The 24,704-nt window shown below is 43.0% G+C and overlaps 1 protein-coding gene across 2 annotated transcripts in view; it reads left to right on the top strand.

Moving 5' to 3' along the window:
* Window positions 1-24,704, top strand: part of gphnb (gephyrin b) — a 100,099-nt gene that overhangs the window by 33,927 nt on the left and 41,468 nt on the right. For both annotated transcript variants that reach the window (XM_030047652.1, XM_030047653.1), the window contains exons 3-8: window positions 7,924-7,981; window positions 8,366-8,458; window positions 14,841-14,935; window positions 15,078-15,144; window positions 20,354-20,626; window positions 22,548-22,682. In XM_030047652.1, the coding sequence (XP_029903512.1) occupies window positions 7,924-7,981; window positions 8,366-8,458; window positions 14,841-14,935; window positions 15,078-15,144; window positions 20,354-20,626; window positions 22,548-22,682 (721 nt within the window). The remainder of the gene's footprint in view (window positions 1-7,923; window positions 7,982-8,365; window positions 8,459-14,840; window positions 14,936-15,077; window positions 15,145-20,353; window positions 20,627-22,547; window positions 22,683-24,704) is intronic.

Consider the following 24,704-nt stretch of genomic DNA (forward strand, 5'->3'; position numbering starts at 1 on the left):
ATCTACTGTGTATGCATACTCATGAATATGCTTTTATTCATGTGTATGTGTGTATTTGATAGCATGCATAGGCTAGATGTCAGTGTATATCAGAGGTAGTATTGCATATATCCTCATTTTCCTAACATGCTTTGGGAGACAATGACCCTGTTTAAGTTAAAGGACCATATACTGCTCCTGTTTTTACATCTTGTCAGCGGTTTTGATTGTATCTGTCCATCATAAATATCAGTTGTATAAAAGTCTACAGAATATGCTTTGGTAGTCTTGAAGTCGAGGCTGACTTACCCCAGTTCACTCCCATTCATGTTCAAAAATCATTAAAAACTGCTATGTGAAAACTTACATCTTGTGGAGACTTGACCAGGACATGCATTAGCTAAATTGATTTTATTCTGATTTTATTTTATTAGATTTAGCGAGTTTCCAGGCCCCCTAGGCGACTTAATTCTTCAAAAGCGACCGGTGACAAATCTAGCGACTTATTTCTGATCTCGGGGAGAAAATCTGGGTTCACACACTAATGCAGTTTAGGGACAATGTGAGGTGGTAACACATAATAGTCTGTTCCACACTTCACAAACCCTTCATGCTAGCCAGAGTCCGGTCTTCTGAGAGGGGACCACCGTGAGTCTCCTTCCCCAGTCCCACCGCACCTATGTGGGTCAGAGTCACTACGATGGCCTCGGTCCAGAGAACAGCTTGTCATTCACGGTGCCAGAGCTGCAAACGTGCAAATGAATAGCGCATACGCAGTGTAACCTTAATTATGGCGATCACAAATGATGGGTTTGTTCACGTTTTTTTTTTATACTATATAGCTATATTAGTTAAATATGCTGATTAGCCTGGCATGCAAATGACAAAATGACTTCATCTAGCGACTTTAGGGACAACCAACGGCAACCTTCCTTACACCGGAGTTGGAAACGCTGCCAAGGAAGCACTTCCTCTGTTGCTAGTTTATCTGGGTGGGAGCTTTGAATGTACAACATAGCTGGCATTAATGTGCAAATTTTAAGTGAATATGGCAGATGTGTAGCGAACGTATGTGCCGGCCAAGTATTCACGAGATGGAAGTCCCTTTGTATAGCAATTTCAGAATTTCTCAGAGCAGTTTTTGAATGGGAGTGAATTGGGGTAAGTTACGCTTGACTTTTGAGCCACCAAAGCATGTTCTGTTTATACAACTGATGTTTGTGACGGACAGATATGATTATGACTGTTGACAAGAAGTCAAAATAGGACTGGCTTGGTCCTTTAATGGGTAGAACAAGCCACTAACATTGTAGGAGTTTCTGCGTCGTCACACTGCAAGTGACTCGGTCGTTGTGTTTGGTTTGCCACAGATTTGTCCACTAGTTAATCGTGTATTCTTTTGCTGTGTTGGTCTTGCTTTACATTGTTTTAACAAGCTTTTAACAGATACCTAACAGTAAGTAAGTATCATTATTGGAAATTAACGGGAAAAAAATTGATAAAATGATTTCATAGCATCCTATCAACCTTAACAATAGATGCAATAATAGTTTGTTGTTTTCTTTTGGCATTTCTGCTTTATTTGATATTGACAGTAGAGTCAGAAGACAGTTTATTTTGAATGAATGGACGTGTTCTGACTTGTTGCTGGTGCTGCTCGCAATGTCGTTTTATGTGTGGGGTGTGTCATGGGGAGTACCATGGTTAAGGGCTTACTTTGACCTTGTTTGGTTCACACATTCGGACTTTTCAGTTTGATCCAAAACAAAATTACAGGTGTGAAGCCTCTCCTGGACCTCGGTCTGGGCCAAATAACCAAACCATGGTGCTTCTCGGTGTAGATCAAACTGAACCGTGTTTTGGTTTGTTTCTAGAGGGAAAATATTTTTTGGATGGTTCACACTTTTGGACCACAGGAATTCGGCTGTGGGTCTGAACTGGAAAAAGGAAAGATGAACTGCGCACATGGGGAAAGGAGGAAACAGAGTTTTTATTTGAACAGTGGTTCGACAGTGTTATCAAATGTCAACTGGAAAAAAAAAACATAAAAATGCCGACACTTTCCAGGTATTTTTGGAGAGGATGAGAAAGAGGATATGAGAGGACGGGAGCGCACTTGAAGTTGGTGCTGCTGGTAGTAATTCCATAATGATATTATTATGGTGGCAACAAAATGAACCAGTCCATTCATCTTTCTTCTTTAATTCAAATGGCAATAGAAGCTTATACCCACTAAATTGACAACACACAAATGTCATACACACGTCCGTCCACAAACCAATCAATGTAAAGTATAAGGAGACACAATATACATAGATGATGATGTCAGGTCATGTGAAGTTTTTTAGTGTGCTGGCATAATTGCAGTGTGAAACCAAAAATAACTGTGTACAGTGTACAATGTGACAAAAACATGAACCTTGGCTCAAAAATTCCGGTGGGAAAAGGCCCTAAAAAACATTAACGCTCATGTTATTGCATGGCGCCAAAGACAAAGGCAATGCTTTATTACCACTGAACTGAAAGGTTTGAGGTCGAACTAATCTGGGCGCTGTTTATCCGTTGGAATTAAACATGTGGACAGCTAGTCAGCGTCAGTGTGTCTGTCTGCTGTGCTGTGTCGCGGTAATGGTGCCTGATGCAGACAGGCTCCAGCTGACCTCCCCTGGCCTAAGCTCCTCCATGCCATGTTAATCCATGCCACACCACGAGTCACTGGCTCCGTCAGGTTGACCAGCCAGAACGCTGTGCCCTCAATGTGCCACCGCCGCTGTGACAGAGAGACACAGACAGAGACAAAGAGAGTTAGACAGGGAGAGGGGGGGCGGGTGAGCATGGGCCACAGCAGGACACACAACATAAACTGTAATCACAGTGTCTCTTGGGCACACACACACACACATGCGCACACACAATCAATCAGTCGGCCCAGTTTGGCATCCAGAGGTGTGCCAGAAGGAGAGAAAAATGATACGTGGTAAGAGGGAGAGAGAGAAAAGACAGAGGGTGGTCAAACAAATGATACCTAGATTCAAGGACACACATAGGAGGCAGAGGTGGATGCATACAAGTGGGTGTCCTTGTGTATGTGTGTGTGTGTGTGTGTGTTGGAGTTTTCATCCCGGGCGGCTGTGTCTCTGCCCTCCAGCATCTTGTGTTATAACATCCTTTGTCAATTTTACAAATTGTCACAGCTAAGAATAGCTGGAAGTCAATCAGATGGGAGACAGTAGGTTCATTTCACAGTGGAGACAGTTATGGGACAGAGGCACACACACACACACACACACACACACACACACACACACACACACACACACACACACTCACCTAGACCCACTTGTTGAGGTCCAGCATCAGTAAGGACTAATGTAAGAATGAGGACTATGTTAATATCTTTATTTTATTATGAACTACTTTCCTTTCTTAAAAACATTCAAACAAATATTCCTAAATATTACTACAACTACTAATATTATAATTATTTGATAAATTAATACAATTTATTACTATAATTATAATAAGTAGTTGTTTTAGTAGTTGTAGTAGAAGTAGCAATAGTTAAATTAAATTAATACAATTTTATTAGTAGTAGTAGAAGTACTAGTAGTCATAGTAGTAGCAGTGTAGTCAGAATCCTCATTGTAATAATAATGAATAAAAATATTACCATCCACCGAAACAACCAAGGATTACTACTAAAACCTAAATTCTGCATCTGTATGTGTGGATGCTCTTACATTTAATGATAATGTATTACAAAAAACTGACAAAAGTTAATGCCACAATGAAGGCAAACTGAAAAAAAAAGAGGAAAAGAAGTCAGCTGTGCGCTAAACTGCACTCCACCCGTCTGCAGCTCCCTGCAAATGAAAGCATGTATGTGCAAATATTGTGTGGCCCAGGCTTGTCTTGCAATAAACTCCAGTTTACATTGCAAATAATTAAAACACACACACTCATACGAGCAGCACTTGTTCTACCTTATCCTGTCACTGCTGTACTCCACGAGCAGTGTTAAATTTGCCACTCAAATACATGAAGTCTGTTTGATATTTAGTGTCTCGCTGAGGGAAGTGAGATCGGAGAGCAAAAGACATGGCAGCAGTGCCAGAGCTAAACCACAGTGACATTTATTCTGTAAATAAATACAGTGCTTGTGGGGTGGATTGGTCTGCAGAATATGTTATAGTATGGGTGCACGTGTATGTGCATGTGTGTGTGTGTGTGTGTGTGTGTGTGTGTGTGTGTGTGTGTGTTGTTTAGTGCCTGTGAGTGGAGTCAAGGGAGTGGAACCCCTCTCTGAGCACTCAGAGCTCTCATCATGGTAGGAGTTTGAAGAGGTGAGCTCGTCCCCTCCCTCTCCTCCTCCATTCTTGCCTCTATCCATCAGCTGACATGTGGAGAGGTAAACCCCCGGAGAGCTTTCCCACATATGGACCAGCTGACAACTCGGCTGTAATGCGCTCTACTTCATGCTACTACTGGGAGTGGAGATGGCCAAGGCTCTCTTCTCCTCCCTGGACAGTATATGTGTGCATGTATAAGTGTGTGTGTAAGAGAGAAAGAGAGAGAGAGTGCAAGCGAGATTGAGTGCCCTGCACAAAGAGCTTGTATTATTAATGAAATCACCAACAGCAGATGGGTCTCATCATGGAAGTGTCCCGCAACCACCGAGATCTGCAGCTGGCCCACAGGTGTCACACACACACATACACACTTAGGCACCCATGCACACACACTACTCTCTCCCGCGTAGCGTGTCCCTGATAGTCTATCCCTGGCTTTCTCACTCTTTTCACTCTACGCTCTCTCTCTCTCTGTCTTTCTGTCTTCATCGTCTTCTCTGCGCTCGTCTTTTATTCATAGAAAGATTTGGCCGAAGCGTCCAGGCTTTCAAGCCAATACTACAGCCACCCCAGCCTCACTCACTCACTCACTCACTCACTCAACTCACACACACACATGCACACACACACTTCCTCTAACTGCATGAGGATTGGTCCACACCTACAGTATAAAGACCCATCACTCTTGTCCAACCACCTCCTGTTTCAGTTTTGAAAAAGAGCATTTTATGTCATAACCCCCCGCAGTACAAATAGACATAGATGAGTGTGAGAAATTAAAATGTTAAAGGCCCTTTCCCCTCAACACAGAGGGAGAAATGATGTAGTGTGTCTTATGATTCCACTGTATGGTCTTTACTGCGCTATAATTTCTCATAAAAACACTTTATAACCTTGTTTTAGAAAGTTTCTAGATGAATGAGGGTTGAAGAATTCCAAGTGTAGACGTGTATATATACATGCATAGATATATGAATGTAAATACATACTCACACATATAGATACACAAAGGCAACATAATTATGCCTACAGCTACAGTACATTCATAAATTTAAATTCATACATACATAGTATACATACGATACATTTACCCATACACAGATACACACAAATGCAAATGTACTGTAGATACATATTAACACATGTACACCTCCACATTCTATACATATACACACACCAACATGCGCACACACACACATATATGCATGTATACATACACACAGATATACGTAGACATACATGCACAGACACTCTTTGCACATACGAGTATAAATGCACACACATGGTCATGCAAAAAAAAAAAAAAAAAAAAAAAAATCACATCATGCACACATGGTCATGCTTGCACAGACACATTTGCAGAAACCTGCATGTAATTCCCTTACACCGACACAATCATGCCTCAAAAGCTATTACACATGCACACGTATGTGCACACACTCAAAAGTGTCCACTCAACAGCATGCATCTCCCTTTGCATGAGAATGGTATCCCCAATAGTGCGTTACCCAAAAAAAAGAAAAAAAAGAAAAAAGGGAAACACAAACACTCACTGGCGCACACAAATACACTCACACACACTCATACACTCACGATGAACAACACAGCAACTAGAGGCTTCAGACAGGAGGGGTTGCCTAGGAAACGGTGGGAAGGAACCCTAGTTATTTGTGTTGAGCATATTTTCATTTGGGCTGAAACAGAGAGGCATAAAAACCCCAGGAGAGAAAGAGAGGTGATTTGTCCTGACAGCTCCTTTACTCTCCCGAGGTGTAACACACACACACACACACAAACATATAAACAGATGAATGCATGCACACGCACATACATAAACACACTCATAACAAACACACACATCTCCACAGAGATGCCCCCTCCTCCACCCCCCACCCGCACCCCTTGTGAAATCACTCATGCTATCACAGGAGTGTCAGGAGGTCTTTGTGGGTCTGTATATGCGTGTGTGTGTGTGTGTGTGTGTGTCATGTGTGGGTGCATGAGTTAGTGAAAGCTCTGAGTAATCTTTGCATGAACAGTGTTTCATGATAAAGTGCTACTTGAAAACAACCTTCCCTGAGTTCTGTGCATCCTTTTTGGGAAGCAGACAGCTTCCCTCTGAGTTTCATGCATCATTTCCATGCACGCTTGGTGCAATATTTGGTGTTGTCTTGCTCAGCGTGTCTCCCTCCCCTCTCTCTCTCTCTCGCTCGGTTTAAAAGCTGAGCAGAGCCAATGGATTCGGTGAATATTTCCAGGGCGCAGAATTACTCTATGTAACTCAATGTGTGGAGAAGGACTCTAAACATTGCCAAGCTTTGCGGTTCCATTCCCTGTGCAGCTCGATGGGGAGCACACAGCATTAGAGCAAGGCATTGTGGGTAAAAGCGTCCGCTGAATGGCAGATAGACGGCGGATGCTCTGCTGTGGAGTTCCTCGGTATTGTCTAAGGGAGGATATCATGGCATTAAGCGGCTGACGTGGAGGGGAAACATGATGCAGTAGTCTCCTAAAAATAGCAATCCTTAATAAATAAATAAATAAAAACCAGGGTTACATAAGGGGTGTCTGCACAGAGCCTTCACCTTGAGCCCGGGGTTGTTGTTTTTGGGGTGTGATACCTGGTGTGGCCACAGGAGGGCACCATGGCTGTTCAGCAGTGCTCAGCAGCAGCAGCAGCAGCTCTGTCCTTGTCAGCACTCCCTCTCCAGTGGGCCGTCCTGTGGAAAATCCTTTCAGGAGGAGATGTTCAAGGGCATTTTCTCTCTCTCTCTCTCTCTCTTTCTCCCTCTCTCTCTCACTACTCTCCCTTTTCACTGCATCTCTACCTCTCTCTCTCTTTCTCCCTCCCTTTTCAATCTCACCACTGTACATCTCTCACCTCTCTCCTCTCCATTTCTCTCACTCTTTCACTCCATCCTCTATGTCTTTATCATTTATCCTCTACCCCCCCCCCCCCCCCCCCCCCCCCAACTCTGCCCTCCAAGGCCTACTTTTTTGGAAATGAAAGGCAAAAGGTTTCTTTAAAAGCATCATCAGTTGTGAGGCTGGAGGCCAGAGGATGTTTTGTATGTCAGGCTTTGGCTTTGGGGTTCAAGCCTGGAATCTCTCTCTCTCTCTCTCTCTCTCTCTCTCTCTCTCTCTCTCTCTCTCTCTCTCTCTCTCTCTCTCTCTCTCTCTCTCTCTCTCTCTCTCTCTCCGGCATTGTCCACTTTATTACACTGAGCACAAAGGTCAGAAAAGACTGGACAGTGAAAGAGATGGAATGACTGAGCCTGTGATACCACAACTTTATAGCATCTTAGCCAACTGATCCACGAGGGTGATCCACTTTCAGTGCCAGGCTGATGTAGTGAATAGGAGATTCTTGTTCAAGTGGAGGTTTTGGGTTTCTGCTGAAGTGTCCCTGAGCAAGACCTTTATGCCTATCAGCTGCTGATCTGTGGCTGATCCCGGCCTCTGATCCCCAGGTGGAGGACACCCAGAGAAAAAAAAGGATTTCCTTATGATGCATGAAGTAGCTTTTCTGGAATCTGATATTGGAAAGGTTGTGTCTGTGATCTAATGTCTCTCGCTATCGTTTTCTCTTTCTCAGGTTGGGGGGTATGATCGTGGCCTACAAGATAGTGCCAGACGAGATAGACGAGATCAAGGTACATCTATCTATCTGTCTGTCTGTCTGTCTGTCTGTCTGAGTGGAGTGTTGATAAATACATTGTCAAAGTAATCCCACTATATAATCTCTCCTCAGTGTTACACTGTAAAGTCTCTCTGTATCTGTTTTTTTAATTAAAAAATAAATAAATAAATAAAAAAGATACCTGAAGAAAAGTTAAATTGTCCTTCATTATCTCAAAAATATCCAGGACCCAGCTGCAGAAGTGTCAGTGTTTTTTTTTTTTTTTCTACCTCATTTTTGACAGTTACAGTTAAGAAGGCTACTGCTGTAATCTGTTTGCTGTGATCATTTATGTATTTGTATTTGTATACTTTAAGTGTGTGTGTGTGTGTGTGTGTGTGTGTGTGCGCACCAACAGGAGACTCTGGTGGATTGGTGTGATGAGAAAGAACTTAACCTCATCCTGACCACCGGGGGAACCGGCTTCGCTCCACGAGACGTCACACCAGAGGTGGGTTTTGATGTTTGTCATCAGAATGTGGCAGTCACTCGTCTCTCCATAATCAACTGAAGTCGCTCTTCCTGCATGTATTTTTTTTATTTTATTTATTTTATTTTTTTTGCATTATAATTTATCAGAATGGGAATGATGAATGAAATTCTTCCAAATGATCCAAATGTTGTTTTCATGCTCTCAGGAATCAGAAAAAAAGTGATGAAGAAATGAGGAAACATTTGTTGAATAAATGATGACTTAAGCTTGGCATAAATGTCCCTACAAATCATCACCCCACAGTTAAAAATGGCTATGGATGTTGAAATTTTATGATACAAAATGTATAGTTTTGGGATGAATTTCCTTCAGCGATTGGACAAAAAGATGGAAAAGCTCAGAAAAAGGGTTATGTAAGCAAAGAAGAGGGCAGAGGGACAAAAAGGAAGCAAAAGCCTGGGGGAGAGATGTGAACCGTGAGCAGGGATGATGGAGAGGCGGGCAAAGGTTTCACCAGTGCAAGAGCTGCATTGTAACTGTACCTGTCTAAAACACACACTGTTTGTGTCATGGAGACAGAAAGCATGCAGGGGCAGATCTAGCAGGATTTCCCTTCCTGTTGTTGCCTGGGCTTCATTCAGAGGACCACGGCCAATTTTTGCTGATTACTCACGTTTGTTCCAGTGCTGATTAACACACAGCGTAATTAGGCCTGTGGTCTCATGGGAAATAAAGAGGCAGAAGTTAGAAGTCCTCATTGACTCACTATTTTTTTAATTTTTTTTTTTTTTAAATCTGGGATCTTTTTGCAGGCACTTGAGAGACAATGGGTGGCGGGTGTCAGTATGGGTGTGTGGAGTGTTTCTGTTGCTGATTAGATATCAACTACAACAGGAGGGAAGCTGCTAGTGGGGAGGCTAGGCTGGCAGAGGAGAAGAGGCCACGGCCAAACATATAGAGGCGGTCAAAGGTTTACGCGCACTTTCACATTTTCTAGTTTGTATTGCCTTGAGACAGCTCCAAAATTAAATTAACCATGTTCATGCTTACGAATGTGATTAGCAGTTACAACCCCTAATTATCAGGGGTGTGCACACTTACACAGCCAAGGTGTTTAGCCAGGGCTCCAGCAACACAGGCATTTAACATCTTTTGGGATTAAAGCTGCCATTATTCAATATCTTGTACAAAGGTAACATATTCCAAATTTCACATTTGGTCACTTTGATGCCAAAGCAGTGCATGCACAAGGATTTTTGACAGGATGATAATTAAATGTTTTGGCAATTAATTTACAACACACAAAACAATTTAATAGACACTTAAATGCACAGTAAGAGAGAAAAATGCATATGCATTACCCAACACCTGATGCCAAATCAATATATCGGTTAACTGCTGCCTTACCTTTCCATTTAAATACACTGACAGATATATATAGCTTTTTGTTAACTGATTTTATGGGTTTTTATATCCTAAAGAGGTCTGGCAACATTCATTTCAGTCCACAAAGCAATAAAAACTAAAACATCTGAAAAGGTGTGTTGAGTTTTTGTTGTCCAGCTTATATGCATAAAAGCATATATCCATGTACATATTTAAAAAAAAAAAAAAAAAAAACAAAGAAAGAAAGAAAGAAAAAGAAAGAAACAGGCATACTCACACGCTCACATAAATCATGTAACCTTTACAGACAGAGCGTACACACTGTGGACGCACTTGGCTGAATGCATGAAATTGTGTAGACAGTGATAGCAGATACTCACACACATTTACACGTTATCTCATCAACCTTTACCTTTTTTTGTAGGTATACTGTTATATTTCTGTTGCGTGTACTCTGTCACTCACTAGTCTCACAGACACACACACACACACACACACACACACGCTGGCAGGGGATGAGTTGTGCTTGTGAGCAGTATCAATGGTCCTCATCAATCTTGGCCGACAGCAACCTTCCTAGAGGGCGGAAGACACGTACACACTGTAGTCACTGATAATACCTGCTATCTGATTCAACCCTGCATGCTGCAGACGAGCGGATCTCAGTGTCTGTGTCTGTAGGATGAACAAACACACATGTTACTGTGTCCTGTTAACCCCCTGAGGCCTGGGCAGGTTCAGTTGATTTGCTGCAAAAGCATGGGAAGAGGACAGTGAGCAACTTAACAAGAGATGATTCAAAATTCGCAAGAAATGAGTAACAAGTTACAAGAAAATAACTAAAAAAAATAGCAAACTAAAAGAAAGAAAGAAAGAAAGAAAGAAAGAAAGAAAGAAAGAAAGGAAGAAAGAAAGGAAATTACTTCAAATTAAGCAACAAAAAACACTGAAATTTAGCCAAGCATTTAAAGATAAAATGTGATGTCATTACTGGTTTAAAGGTTTAAGGCAAATCTGATATTGAGTGTTGGGTCATAGAGTTACCTGGGCATGGTATGAGTCCACATGTTGGCGAAATGTCCTAATTAGTTGCTCCGTGCTCCCTGGGGCCATGTGGAGCAGCATCTGCACTAAATGGATGCCTACACACAGTTGTGAGTTTCTCCATACTGAGTTTTTTTCATCTGATGTATGAAAAGACACGCACACCTGTTTCCCATCATGCATCACTGTGTGGTGGAGAAATCAGTGTGGAATCGTGTGCACACCTGAGCACGCACGTATCCACTCCCATTTGTTTTGTTGTTTACGATCACATTTGTTTTGCGTAAGGAGAGGGCATGGACTTGACATCACATCTCTGGGAGTGAAAATATCGCGCTACTTGAGAAATTACTTTTTTTTAATAGATTAAGAAATATTTTAGTGATAGTTTTTATTAAAGCTCATAATTTCACGATTTTTGTCATAAATAAATAAATAAGCAATAGAATATTCATATCTGATCTTGGGCAAACTACACATTTTAAAACACAGAAACATTTATTTTGCTGTGAAATTTTTTTGGACATAACACACAATCTATCACACTGAGTGTAAGAACAACAAAAAAAAATTGGAATTGTTCCTGCGTAATCTCGCCTCATGACTCTTTTTTGCCCGAATAGACTCTCTGTGAAAATCTGTGTATGCCACCTGCAGAGTATGCGCAGCAGTACGCACCTTCGCACGTCAAGTTTCCCTTCGATACATACCGACCTTTGCGTAGATTTTTGCTCAGCATCATTTTTATGCGTACACACCCCTGATGCATACAGCCCCAGGACTGCTAATCCACAGTTATTTGTATCTCTCCATTTACTTTACCCTTTTTGTGTGTGTGTGTGTGTGTGTGTGTAATTACAATTATATAAGTACTATCAGGCTGTGTTTTCCTGGTGCAAGGTTACTATGTGGAATTTTCGTGCTGACACTTTCATTTCCTCAAAAAATAGGTGTGTCTCTATTTGTGTGTGTGTGTGTGTGTGGTGTGAGCGCACGCATGCAAATGAACATTCAAGTAGGCCTGTAATATTCATGCATGTTTCTGTGTCTTGTCTCACAATGAAGGCATTATTTACACGCAGCCCCTCCTCCTCCTTTCATGATTAACCAGCTCGCTGAAGGTGTCAGGGGATTTGCTCATTTTCCTCCGTTATCTCTCTTCCCTCCTTTCCCTCCTTCCACTGGATGCGGCCTCCCTCACTCTTTACTATTCTACGCTCCTCCCTCTCACAACACATCACCCTCTCCTCTCATGCACTAACCCTGCTCACTCCTCCTTGCTCACCTTTGCCACATCTTAAGGGGCAGTCATACTGGCCATAAGGTTTGAAAATCTGTCTAAAATGAAACTGACATCTGTGATCATCCACAGCAGCAGCCTCATCTTGCGAATCTGGGTCTGAATAGCTTCCTAGTATCAGTTCAAAATTGTTTATAAACTGTTTTCATAGGAATTTGTCGCTCACTTTGCCATTGTGTTAAAAAAAATGCTGATTAGCCACCTCACACTCATCAGCCAATTCCAAGTTGGAAGCTCTAACATGGCATACACTGTAAATGTAAACACTGTAAACATTTTTATCTCACTCAAACACAAATAAGTGCTGCGTTCCACATTGCATGGACTTACATTTGACAAAACACCCGTGTGGTAAATGGTAACTTTGCTAACTTGTGGGATGATGTTGCCAATTTAATTGATATAGCACTGGCTTGTGTGGTAAACGGCATTTTACTCGGGTGGAAAACACAAATCCCAAGGGCGTCCATGTTTCCTCTTTTGGGTTTTTTTTTTTTTGGGCTGCACCACTGGAGCACACCGAGGACACAAGTCATACGTTTCAACTGGGGATTTCAGGCGCCGGCCTTTGAACGCAGCATGAGCCCATCTCCATCTCCTCGCCTGCGCCTCGACCATTTCATAAAATCTTGCTGCTTCCATTTGAGCACACACCTCACACGTGTACAGTAAGAGGAGCTGAAACAAACAAACTGTATTCCTCTTCCTCCAGCAAGTGACTTTGTGGTGAAGTACGGCCTCGCCCCTCCTTCTCTCCTCTTGTTTCTCTCTCTCTCTCCCCCCTCCAGTCCCTCCCACACTCTTTCCCCTCTCGTCGTCTCTCCTCTACCTCCCTCCCTCCCTCCCTCTCTCCTGAGTCCTAGCCCACGATGCTCATCAGTGGCTGCTCTCCTTTGAAGTCTTTTCTCTCTCCTCTCCCTCACTAATGGTGCTTTTGAAGTGTCACTCAACTCAAGGGCACCCGACACACAGCTGGAGGAGAAAGGCACTATCTTCTCTGCTATCTATCTGTCAGGAACGTGCCACATCTAATACAGATGCACCAACATACACAGTCACACGTCATGCACAAACAAAAACATATGCAGTGCATGATCCTGTGCACAAATGTTGCTTTGAGATTGTGTAGCAGCCAAAGAGTTCAACCACAGAAATTCGCATGTGTCCCTGCTGGTGGAACTGAATTAAATCCGACCAAACCCTTCTGTCCCCCACCCAGTTTTCCCACTGTTTTAATAAAAGAAGAAGGGATATAAGAAGATAAAATATAAAAGAGGAAAGATAAAAATATTAAAAGTCATTAGAAAGATATTTAGATCCCGTTTTCACATGCAGGTAGCTGCTACTCAGGTTTCATTTTTGTGCTATATTTACACAAGTTTTCAAGAGTGGCGCAGGCAGCCATCATCTGTTCTACACCAACATGTTTGCTCAGATAGACTGACCAAGAGAAAGATGTAATCCTGCATTGATTTCAACTATTAAATCATCCTTAATCACAAATGGGAGGTGCAGATGAGAGGGAGGAGAGAGGTCAAGTAAGGATTTTTCAGCCTTGAGACAATTGAGACGTGGATTGTGTGAGAGGAATTGTAAATCAATATTAAAAGGGCGGCCCTAATGTTTTGAGTCGGTGTTTAAACACAGACACACACTCAGGAGGCTTTTGACAGATTGATAAAAAGCCGCGCGGCCGCTCCAAGGTTTCCCAGCGTTCAACAAGAAATGGAGCATGTCGCCATTGGAGGAGGAAACGATCACACAGGCCGCCATGCATAGTCACTAATGTCTGTTTGCCTTTTCAGCCACATGTTCGGTTTGACCTCACTTCATTTGCTAGACAAGGCTTTCCATGCATGAGGACCTGTTGCCAGTCAGAAGTACATCGCCCCTCTCATTTCTCCCAGAGGACCTCACGATCCATCCTGCCGGCTCTTACATGAAACATGACCTTATAAAAATTGATTCACAGCAAAATAAATAAAAATAACTGTTACTACTACTACTAACAATCATAACAACAGTAATAGAGAGAGATAAAGAGCTGTAAGCTGGTCAAGTTCAGTGCTGGTGTTTCTTTGCCAGGTCTCTGTTCTGCTTTCCTCTCCAGTCCCGTAATTCTTAGCAACTGCACCCGTCAAACCTACAACGAGGATTGCATTATTTTTATAAGTCAGTTTCAAGCTGGCAACGCTCGCCCTGGAACAAACCATGCAACTCTATCGCTGTGAATATGGCTCGGGTTGTGCTACTTGAACAGGAATCGGGGGAGTGCAACACACTTTTTCTCTGCCATCATTCCACATTCACAGCTAAGTCAGTTTTGCAGGGTTGATATTAATGGTTTGAAATAGATTCCCTCTGGTGAATAGGCATTGCTTGGGAATTTTTACTTCACAAAACCGACTGTTGAACTCTCTTGTGTTTTGCTGTTGTTGTTTTCTGTGGTCGCTTTGGGTTAAGTTATCTCTTGTAATAAAGCGTGTTGCATTTTGCTCGGGGGGATGATTGATAGTAGCATTTTCAGCTGTGCAGGTGTGGCTGTTTGGTGGCATTGTTTGCTAAAACTACAACAGGAAAGAATGAACCGTTCCAAACCAAAGTGGCATCAGTGCAGCTCCTATTCAAACTACGCTCGCTCTAATGCCCCTCTCCCATCTTCTCCTCCAGGCCACTAAGGAGGTGATAGAGCGTGAGGCTCCAGGGATGTCTTTGGCCATGCTGATGGGATCCCTCAACGTCACACCGCTAGGCATGCTTTCCAGGTCAGACACGCACACACACACACACACATCACACATCACACACTGTTCTCTCTGTGCTCTCTGTTCCTCAAATTTCACTCACTCACTTCCTTCATTTGTGCATTTGTGTCTGTGTGTGTGTGTGTGTGTCTGTGTGTTACAGACCTGTGTGCGGCATCCGAGGGAAGACGCTCATCATCAACCTACCAGGAAGCAAGAAAGGCTCCCAGGTAGGACGTCCCAAGCAGCACTAACAGCTGTACCCAGATCAGCTTCCTCCTGTGGACCCTATCAGCAGCTGCAGGACAGACATTCCCTGGACCAGTGCAGTTAACGGATTTGGAAAATTAATATGAGAAAATCATGTTGTTAGATGATAGATCAAGAAACAACAAACTGATGGAAATACCTGAATAATTCTGAAAGCGGTAGGACTTTTACGAAAAGTAGACTTTCCATCATGTGGTGAGGTTTTGCAAATCGCAGTTTATTTGCGTCAGGCTAAAAGACCCTTTGCCATTCTGACTGACCACATTGTATAAACACAAAGAATTGTGGGATGCATAGAAACCGCTGGCCTACTCCTTGGATACTGCACCTATGGGTGGCCTTGACCTGGATGTACTGACAGGAGTAGCCCCGAGCTGTAACGAGAAGCATGACTTCGAAAGGTCATCCTTATTTTGAGAGTTTAGTTTCACCAGGTGTGTGTGTGTGTGTGTGTGTGTGCGTGTGTGTGTGCGCGCGTGCATGAATGTATGCAAGTACAAAGGTAGACAGGTTCATATGTTGGTTTGCTTTTACAGTATATATGTCGGTCTGCATGTTTGTATGTACAGTATGAGCATGAGTCTTGGGTTGTGTGTAAGCCATATGTGTGTTTGTGTGTGTGTGTGTGTGTGTATCCACCCACTTCTATCCCTGCCTTTCTCTCTCTCCATCTGTCTCTCTCTGCTGTGCTGACCTGCACATCTGTCTCTATCTCGTTACGCGCCCGCTTCTCCTGATCGATTTTAGTATTTCTTTTAATCAATTACGCCACCTCTCCCCCATCTGCTGCCATATTAGTGTCTCTCTCATCAACCCCCAGTTAAACTTAACGGCACAAACAGCCCATTGCGGACTTTTATGACGATGATTTCCTGTCATAAAGATATGGGGGAACTCCAGCCGCGCCAGCTGGACGAAGCCCCGTTATGTCAGGGCGTCGGCTATGCATCGTTTAGCCCGCTCTCTTTGTCTGTCCTTCTGACCTCCTTCAAATGTGACCTGTAAATGATGATAAATTGGCACAATTTGGGCCTTTTAATAAAAACTGGGGGGGGCAGCTCATCGTTTCTTACCCCACCGATGTGATTGAGGTGAGGATATGATTTCACTCAACAGCGTCAGGGGCAGCAGTCTGTAAAAGCCTTCAAGGAAAATTGTTTCACCCTGCCTTAAAGGTTCATTAGTTTGGGTTTCAATAGAGAGCTGACGTGTCACGGGCCGAATTTCAAAGGCTTTTCCACCTTGGCAAGAATAAATGTCTGAAGGAAGCACTGAATCCTTGTCATTTTGGGGACAAGACGTCTTCAATCCAACAATATCAGTGTTTTTTCTTTTTCTACAAAATATTGGTTCAACCCTAAGGTTCACAAAGCAGGTATTTGATGGATAGTAACATGAAAATGAAGGCCACATCCCACCCATCAGGCTTACAGCATGTTGATTCAATGTCAAACAAATTAGCACATATTTAGCACATTTGATATGGCATGGTTGAAAAAAAAAATAAATAAACTTTAGGCTTTAGAAATGGTTTTGAACTGATATCAGATTTCTACACACCATAATGATGTTTCTAGTTGCCATGATGATGCTCTACTAGAGGCTACTAGAATCGATGTCTGTCATGTTATAATCCTTTGAAAGTGCTTTTAAATCTGTGAAGTTATCCTCTGATACATTTTTGGATCCTGTAAAATGCTTTCATTTATGTGCTCCCCGCCTACATCTTTTTGCTACATCCAAATAGGCCTGCTGGTACGCTGAGGGTGACTTGTTGGCCTCTATTGTTTATTATGATGTAGGCTACATCTTGAGCATAATGTAGGCTACTATATGAAAGAATTAAGTTACACATGTATTTTCAGTGCACATCATGGAGGTCCAGTGCAAAAGCCTGAACATCTTTTACAATAAACATTTGAAATTTTAAAATTAAATGTGTTACCAGACCTTAAGGTTGTTTGGTTAGAAGTGCAGTGATTGCAAACAGAAAATAATTGAGACTGCAGCAGGACTGGTGGGAAAAGTGGACAGGATTGACAGGGGCCAAAGTGAAGGGACCGTGATGAGACTGGAGGAAACATATTGGGATTGGGAAAGATGGGAAAGACACATCATCCTCAAGTTCCTACCGATGCTGATAGCATTTCTGTCCCGTGGCAGTGATTTTCTCATCCACTTAAGACGTTTCTGTCAACAAAAATGACTTTTGTACCTGCGGTGATGACAGTTCTACCCACAGTGATGACATTACCACCCCGTTGATGACATTTCTACTTTGTGAGACTAACTATCAACCCATGGTGAGGCCTTAGTGACGATGTTTCTACTCATGGAGATTACCTTCTCCTCACTGCGATGGGCGAATGCTTTCTCACCAATACCTCTTAAATTTACTTCAAATCTCTACAACTTTAGCTTAATGTAAACGGGTTAAACCGGCATTTCAGTTTCAGACTCTAAACCTTACAACAGTTGCAGGTAACTTTAGCTCTGATCGGTGTAAATGGGTCACCCGCTAATTTGCGACCAGTGCAAGGCGCAATGTTATGACACACAAAATTCGGCTTTCCACCGATTGTCATCAAAACACTGTGTGGTTGACCGAAAAGCCTGCTTGTTCTCAGACCCACATGTGCTGAGTCGTCGTGGTCCCAAAGCAAATAATAGCTGCCACAGAATTTATGAATGCTTGCGTCCTCCGGTGCTGACTATGAGTCACGACTGTAATAAATTCCACCTGTCTCTGTCCAAGCAACCCTCGAACTCTTTGGCATATTAGTTGGTGTATTAAGAACCGCTGAATCCGAAAGGCCAACTGAATAAGGAACATAAATAAAAAGTGGATATACACCGAAAAAAACAACACCGGCTGCAATTTCCTAGATTCCTCTCCCAGTGTTGTTGAATGTGTAAACAGTGTCATTGCTTTGTTTTTTTTTTTTTTTTTTTTTTTTTTTTTGCAAGCAGATTGTCTGGGATGAAAAAAAAAATCCTGCATAAAATCCACTTGTTAAAAGATGTGTAAAAGACCAAACACACTGTGTGGATTACGTTTCCACCTGGCTGTCTCCGGTTCAGATGTGATCACCTCTGGAGATCTGGCTGATCCCCGTGTGCATTTACACTTTGCATTAGCATGTGTTTTTCCTTATCTCTGTAGAGACTGGAATGTAATACCAGGTGTAATTGGGTTCCCTGCAGCGGAGTCCCTAGGTATAGTCTGTCACAGGCTGAAATGTCATAGTTTTTGTAAAGGTGCCTCACAAAAAGCTCTCCCCACTGAATTGTATCCCATCTCCATTCACTCTAATTGCTCTCCAAAAAGGGAAAAAAAAAAAAAAATCTGTATTTTTCAGTCTTTGGCTCTTATTCTAATTCTTGTCTTAACACTTTGCTCTAATATGTTCTTACTGTGGTCATGGGAATTTCGTAAGGCCACTGTGGCGTTGACTTTTGCACTCCTCTCATAATTTTTTGCAAACTAGGAATTGAAGCGTGTTCTGCTGTTGCACTGGGACTGTCAGCTCAATTCTTAAAATGGAAATGGAAAAATTGGCTTCTCTGTGTTTCTTGTTTTCTCTCCTATTGTCTTTCTTACCTTCTCTCTCTCTGTGTCTATTTTCCTTTCACCCCTCTCTCCATTTCCTTTTCTCCGTCTCTCTCACCGTCTTCCCAGTCCTACTTTGGTGTCTCTCTCTCAGTATCTGTCTCTCTCTTACTCTGTGTCTCTCTTAATCTCTCTCTCTCTCTCTCTCTCTCGAGATCTCATCCCCTCTCTCAGTCTCTGTCTCCGTGCCTGTCTCAGTGTCTCACTTTCTTTTTCTCACTGTCAACCTCTGTCGTCCTCGCGTATCCCGCCTCCCCCCACCCGCCTTCCTCAAAACAACAGTGCCTTCCCCTCTTCTTCCATCCCTTTTGCTCATGTTTTCTCATCCACTGGCAGCATTTCCAGGGATTCTTCTCTTTAGTGATCTTGACAGTTACTCTCCTCCAGGACAAAACAGAAAATAGGAACTGAAAAAAAAAAAAAACTCCTGACGTACCTAAAAAATTTCCCTGGCATGCAGTAAAAGCACGAAACGGGAAGGAGGAATGTCTCCAGGCTCCTGACACCTTCTTCACTCCTTTGCTTCCAACACCCCCTCCTCATACACCCCCTTATCCCACACCATCCCAACTGCACCTCGCCCTTCCACACCTTCCCAAAACACTCAGATGTGGGCTTCAAACGCACCAGTGAGAGGCATAAATAGTCTACTGTGTGCTGTTTGGGGTGGGCATGCACGTTGGGTAAGGTTGTGCGTGTGTGTGTGTGTGTGTGTGTGTGTGTGTGAGAGAGAGAGAGAGAGAGAGAGGAGGTGGTTACTTTGCAGGGCTGGGCGGCTACTCGACTAGCAAGATTCACCGATTCAGTCTCTTTCATCTCCTAGTCTGAGGCGGCCTTCTGCTCTATCATGTCTCCTTTTTGGATTTTTTGCACAGGATGCTATTCCAGCTTTGTGTGTGTGTGTGTTTGGGTCTGTGTGTGTGAGTGGGGGTGTGTGTACAGTGCCTGTGTGTTATCCTTACAGTGCAACCATGGGATTTTAATCCAGTCAAATCAAGGTTAGCGACGTCATATTAAATCTAGGCTGTAATGTGCACACGCTAAAATGTGGAAAGGTTGCTCTAAAAGTCGCTCAGAGCCGGTGTACATACTGTAAAGCGTGGGGGCGATTAATAATGTATCCTTTCAGTGCTTAAAATACACAGGAAGATAAATAATTTCACAGATTAGCTCTTGTCTCGGGAGTGAGGAGAATGGAGCGTTTAGCCCAGCCGAGCAGGCACACTGACACACAGAGAGACACCGGAGAGAGAGAAAGAGAGAGGAACGAGTGTATGTCAGTACCAGCTGTGGCCAGAGGGGGGGGCTGTGATCTGCTGAGGGTGGGAGGTAGAGGAAGAAATCTCTGTTTTTCCCTCCTTTCACTGCAAGTTCATCATTACCAGAAGCGGTACTAGTAGTAGTAGTAATAGTAGTAGTAGCAGTGGTATATTTATTATTGATTAATATTAGATTACTGCTGAGAAATCATGAGACACGCCCCTGCTCAGGTCACCTACAATACCTACACCCGGCCTTGACCCCTCCATTTACCTCTCCACTTTCTCCTCCTGCTCTAGGAGTGCTTCCAGTTCATCCTGCCAGCGCTGCCCCACGCCATCGACCTGCTGCGGGACGCCGTGGTGAAGGTGAAGGAGGCGGCGGACGAGCTGGAGGACTTGCCTTCGCCGCCGCCGCCCCTCTCGCCGCCGCCCAACAGCTCACCGCGACGCCAGACAGAGGACAAGGGCGTGCAATGCGAGGAGGAGGACGAGGAGAAAAAGGACAGTGGAGTGGCGTCCACCGAGGACAGCTCCTCCTCCCACATCACCGCTGCATCCATCGCCGCCAAGGTACCAGGAAGGAGAGGAGAGAGGAGGCAGAGGGTTTGCTGGGGGGACACATTTGCAGTCTTCTTTGGGATTTCCATCCACTTCAAGTTGTTTGTCGTATCTTCATTTTCATTCAGGCATTCCATTCAAGAATGGGTTAAAGGTGCCATGTGTAGCATATTAGTTTACATTAATTTTTGGAAGTATAAGTATAAATACAGCAAGCAAACAACAGCATTGCAGAGGAAGTCAGTATCTACTCAAGTCCAAGTCCAAGCCAGTGCACCGGCTTTGATTTGGCATGAAATCTGCCGTGTTGTTTTACAGCACAGAGGGAGTTTGCTTTATGGCACGGGGCAGGAGCAGCTTTTCTTCCAGCACAAACAGAACTGAGGCTTCCACAGCTTCTCGTAACAGCAGATGCTGGAACAAGAAAAATGTTGATGGCAAAAACAAGTTTATTGTTTTTCATCTTCTGAAACAAACGGGGAGAGAACTTTAGAACCCGTCAAAGTTAAAATCCAATTCATTACCAAAGCCTACCGAACATAGCGAATTTATTTTGAATCACTTGTATTAGCTGTGAATGGACTGCTTACCATTAACTATGAGAATGTAAAGTTTAACTGATTTCAATGTCGTTTTTTAAAGAAATGAATCCCGAATTCCTGCTCAAGTACTACATAATAACTACAAGTACCCATAATCCAACAAAAGTGTTATTTATGAAAGCAGATGCCTCACTCGGCCTGCAGGTGGTGCTAGAGGGATGATCGTAGGGTGACTAACATTGCTAGGCTTCATTCTCTAGCTAACATGACTTTTCCACAAATTTTCATGGCGATGCAAGAAAAGACGTCCCGAGACAGTTAATGCATTTGAGAAGACATGAACGTTTTTTGTTTTTTTGGTTTTTTTGGGGTTTTTTTTCTGAGTAGGAGGGTCGTTTTTACAGTTATGATACAATACAATATGGCATGAGCACCTTATTAGCAACATTATCTTTGCGGCAGGAAGCTGCAGGGTATATGGGAAATGTTGTCTAGAGCACTAACATTACCACTGGTGTGAGATGGAGGCAATCGATTATCTCAACCCCGGTCACATTCGTTCATTGTAATTACACCAACATATCACAGTCAGTCTGATCATGACGTATTGGCATTTGACATTTAAAAATGCTACACGTAGCAACTTTAGCTACGGTTGACATCTGAATCTGGAGCATGTGTGTGTGTGTGTGCCTGCGTGCGTCTGTGCATGTCTACATCATGTGGTCATTTGTAACATTCGGTATCTCTCCATATCCATCATCTTGTCCTACCCTGTCTGCAGACTGGACCCTGCTTTACGGCTCAGTTGTCAGGGTAAACATCCCACCTCATTGTCCAATCACAGATGGATGGTGGTAAGACTCCGCCCCCTATATCTCGGCACTCATTAACTGTCCTCATTGTGTTGCCCTTGAAGTCGTTGCCATTCATGCACATCCGTCCTGTTACCTGGGTGTGGTTGTTTTACTTTAGAATGCAAACGCCTACTAGAGATGGAGTGAATATTTTTGTCTGTGAGCTTCGCTACATATTCTGCTGTTTGTCCTCCCTCCTCCTGCTTAGCATCAGTGTGTGTGTGTGTGTGTGTGTGAGAGAGAGAGAGAGAGAGAGAGAGAGAGAGTGAGTGGGTGTGTGTCTGCATACAGGTTTGTAATGTCTGTGTGTATGTGCGGTGCTTATACATGTGCACACCTCAATCCTGAATTTGTATACGTGTGTGTTTGTGTGTGTTTGCCTGCCTGTATATGGGTTTATGGTGTGTATGGTGTTTCTATGCACATGCATCTGCATATGTGTGTGTGTGTGCGCGCATGTGTGTTTGTGTGTGTGTGTGTGTGTGTTTGTGTGTGCGCGCATGGGCGTGCGTTTGTGTGTGTGTGTGATCTCAGATCCCAGACTCCATTATCTCGCGGGGTGTGCAGGTGTTGCCCAGGGATACGGCCTCTCTCAGCACCACGCCCTCGGAGTCGCCCCGCGCCCAGGCCACCTCTCGCCTCTCCACCGCCTCCTGTCCCACACCCAAAGTAAGCACACACACACACACACACACACACACACATACACACACACACACACACACACACTCACTCACTCACTCACACACAGAACCCATCCTAGTCAAATTTCCCTGTAATGCTCAGTCAAATATTTATGTTTCCCACACATCAGCTGTGTGCATTGTGATCTACACTCCAGGGCTGTTATAGTTTCACAGTTTCCATTAGTTTTTTTTTTTGTTTTTTTCAAACTGACACACACATTAGATGTGCATCTGTTTCAGTGTGTTGATAATGTTTGTTGATTTCCAGAGGACTCAGGTATAGAGATGGCCATGACGCAGTTACATCACGCTCACTTTGGGAAGCTCAGTTCCTGTCAACAAACAAACCAAAAAAAAAAAAAAAAAAAAAAAAAAAAAAAAGATGTTTACCAGGTCACACAAATATAACCAAAACTATGGACAGTGAAACTCCAGAGGGACATTTGGACATATGTCAGGGTAAAACAGCATAATTGGTAATCTATTACCTAAAATTATCTAACGCCAGACAATAGCTGACAATAGCATTCAGCCGCATCACCACTACTGTATTAAAGTGTAAAGTAAAAAGACAGCTACCAAGTTACACTGATTGTAAATCTAATATTAATTACATTTGGGGCTTGACGGTAAAATTTGACCTAGGCATGTGTTAGTGTTACATTAAGTGCATTTTCTTCCAGGCTTTAGTGACCTAAACTATAAATGCTGCCAAGATGTTCATTGACATTTCATTTTAAATCACACCTTTCCTGTTGCATCACACTGAACTAATCCAAATGTTGGTAAGGCGACAGCAACACTACTGTGGTGCGAATAATGGAAAATGATAGCAAAATGACTCAAACATCTTTTTTTTTTTGGTTTCTATATTTTGGTGGCAAGGGTGCTTTTTATATCAGTTCCACTCTCCTGAAAGGAGAAGTGTCCAAATACAGCTGTAGCGGCTCCCAGGCCTGCTTTCCTGAGCTCGCTGGAGTTTCTAAACATCCTTGCGGCCTTGTTGCCATGACGTCATGCTGATTTGTCCTTTATCATACGCTTTGGATACCAACAGTGGCTAATCAATGACCAAACATGCTCTTATAACTTGAAATATGGGTCAGTGTCCCTCTGAATTTTCACTATCAATTTTTTTTTTTTTTTTTTTTTTGTTCCGTGAAATGATATTTTTTTTGTAAGAAATGCAACCTGGGATGGGGAATAGTCTGTGGCAAATTTCTGTTGTTTATAGAATATGAGCCTGCCACCCTGAGCATGGCATAAGAGCGTAAAGGTCATCGTGTTAATCTGGGGAATGATTGAAAGACTAAAACAGAGCAATTCAGATTCATTTGAACTTTATTTCAATTATTTCATCATAGACACACGTTTTAATTTCAGTTTAGTTGTGCTTTTCCCATCAACCTGAGTTTTCCTTGTAATTCGCCGTACTAAAATGCATTTTACACACAGCTTTTTTGTCTTAATTTCAGTTTCACTTATCTGTGATGACCTTGTTCAGCAGATGCGCCTACATACACCCATGCACATGCCGAAGTGCACACACACACACACACACACAAACACACACATAGCCTACACCTGACCAGTGTTCTCTTTCAGTGTTTCTGCATCGCTGCTACGCCAAAGTGTGTGTTGCGTGTTTGTTTGTGTGTACAATGTGGAAGTTCATATGTACAACCCCCGTGATTTGTGTGTGTGTGTGTTTGTGTGTATTTATGTACATTCGTGGGGACAGCAGGTTGTGTTTCTCTCAGTTGGATACACACATCTATAGCACTATCCCCCTGATGAACTCAACACATCCCAAATTTTTCAGAAAATACCTTCACTCTGCCTTATCTGTCCCGTCCGTAATCGGATACTTTGACATTTCCCTCACATTTCTCCATCCCTTTGCCTAAAAATGCCTTGTTCACAGTGTTAGTGCTCACTTTTTAAACCCATACGTATCACTTGCTGAAAGCCATTGCATTACTGTAGCTTGCCACTAAACACTAAG

Source organism: Myripristis murdjan, chromosome 24 (genome assembly GCF_902150065.1).
Source record: "Myripristis murdjan chromosome 24, fMyrMur1.1, whole genome shotgun sequence".
Taxonomy (NCBI): domain Eukaryota; kingdom Metazoa; phylum Chordata; class Actinopteri; order Holocentriformes; family Holocentridae; genus Myripristis; species Myripristis murdjan.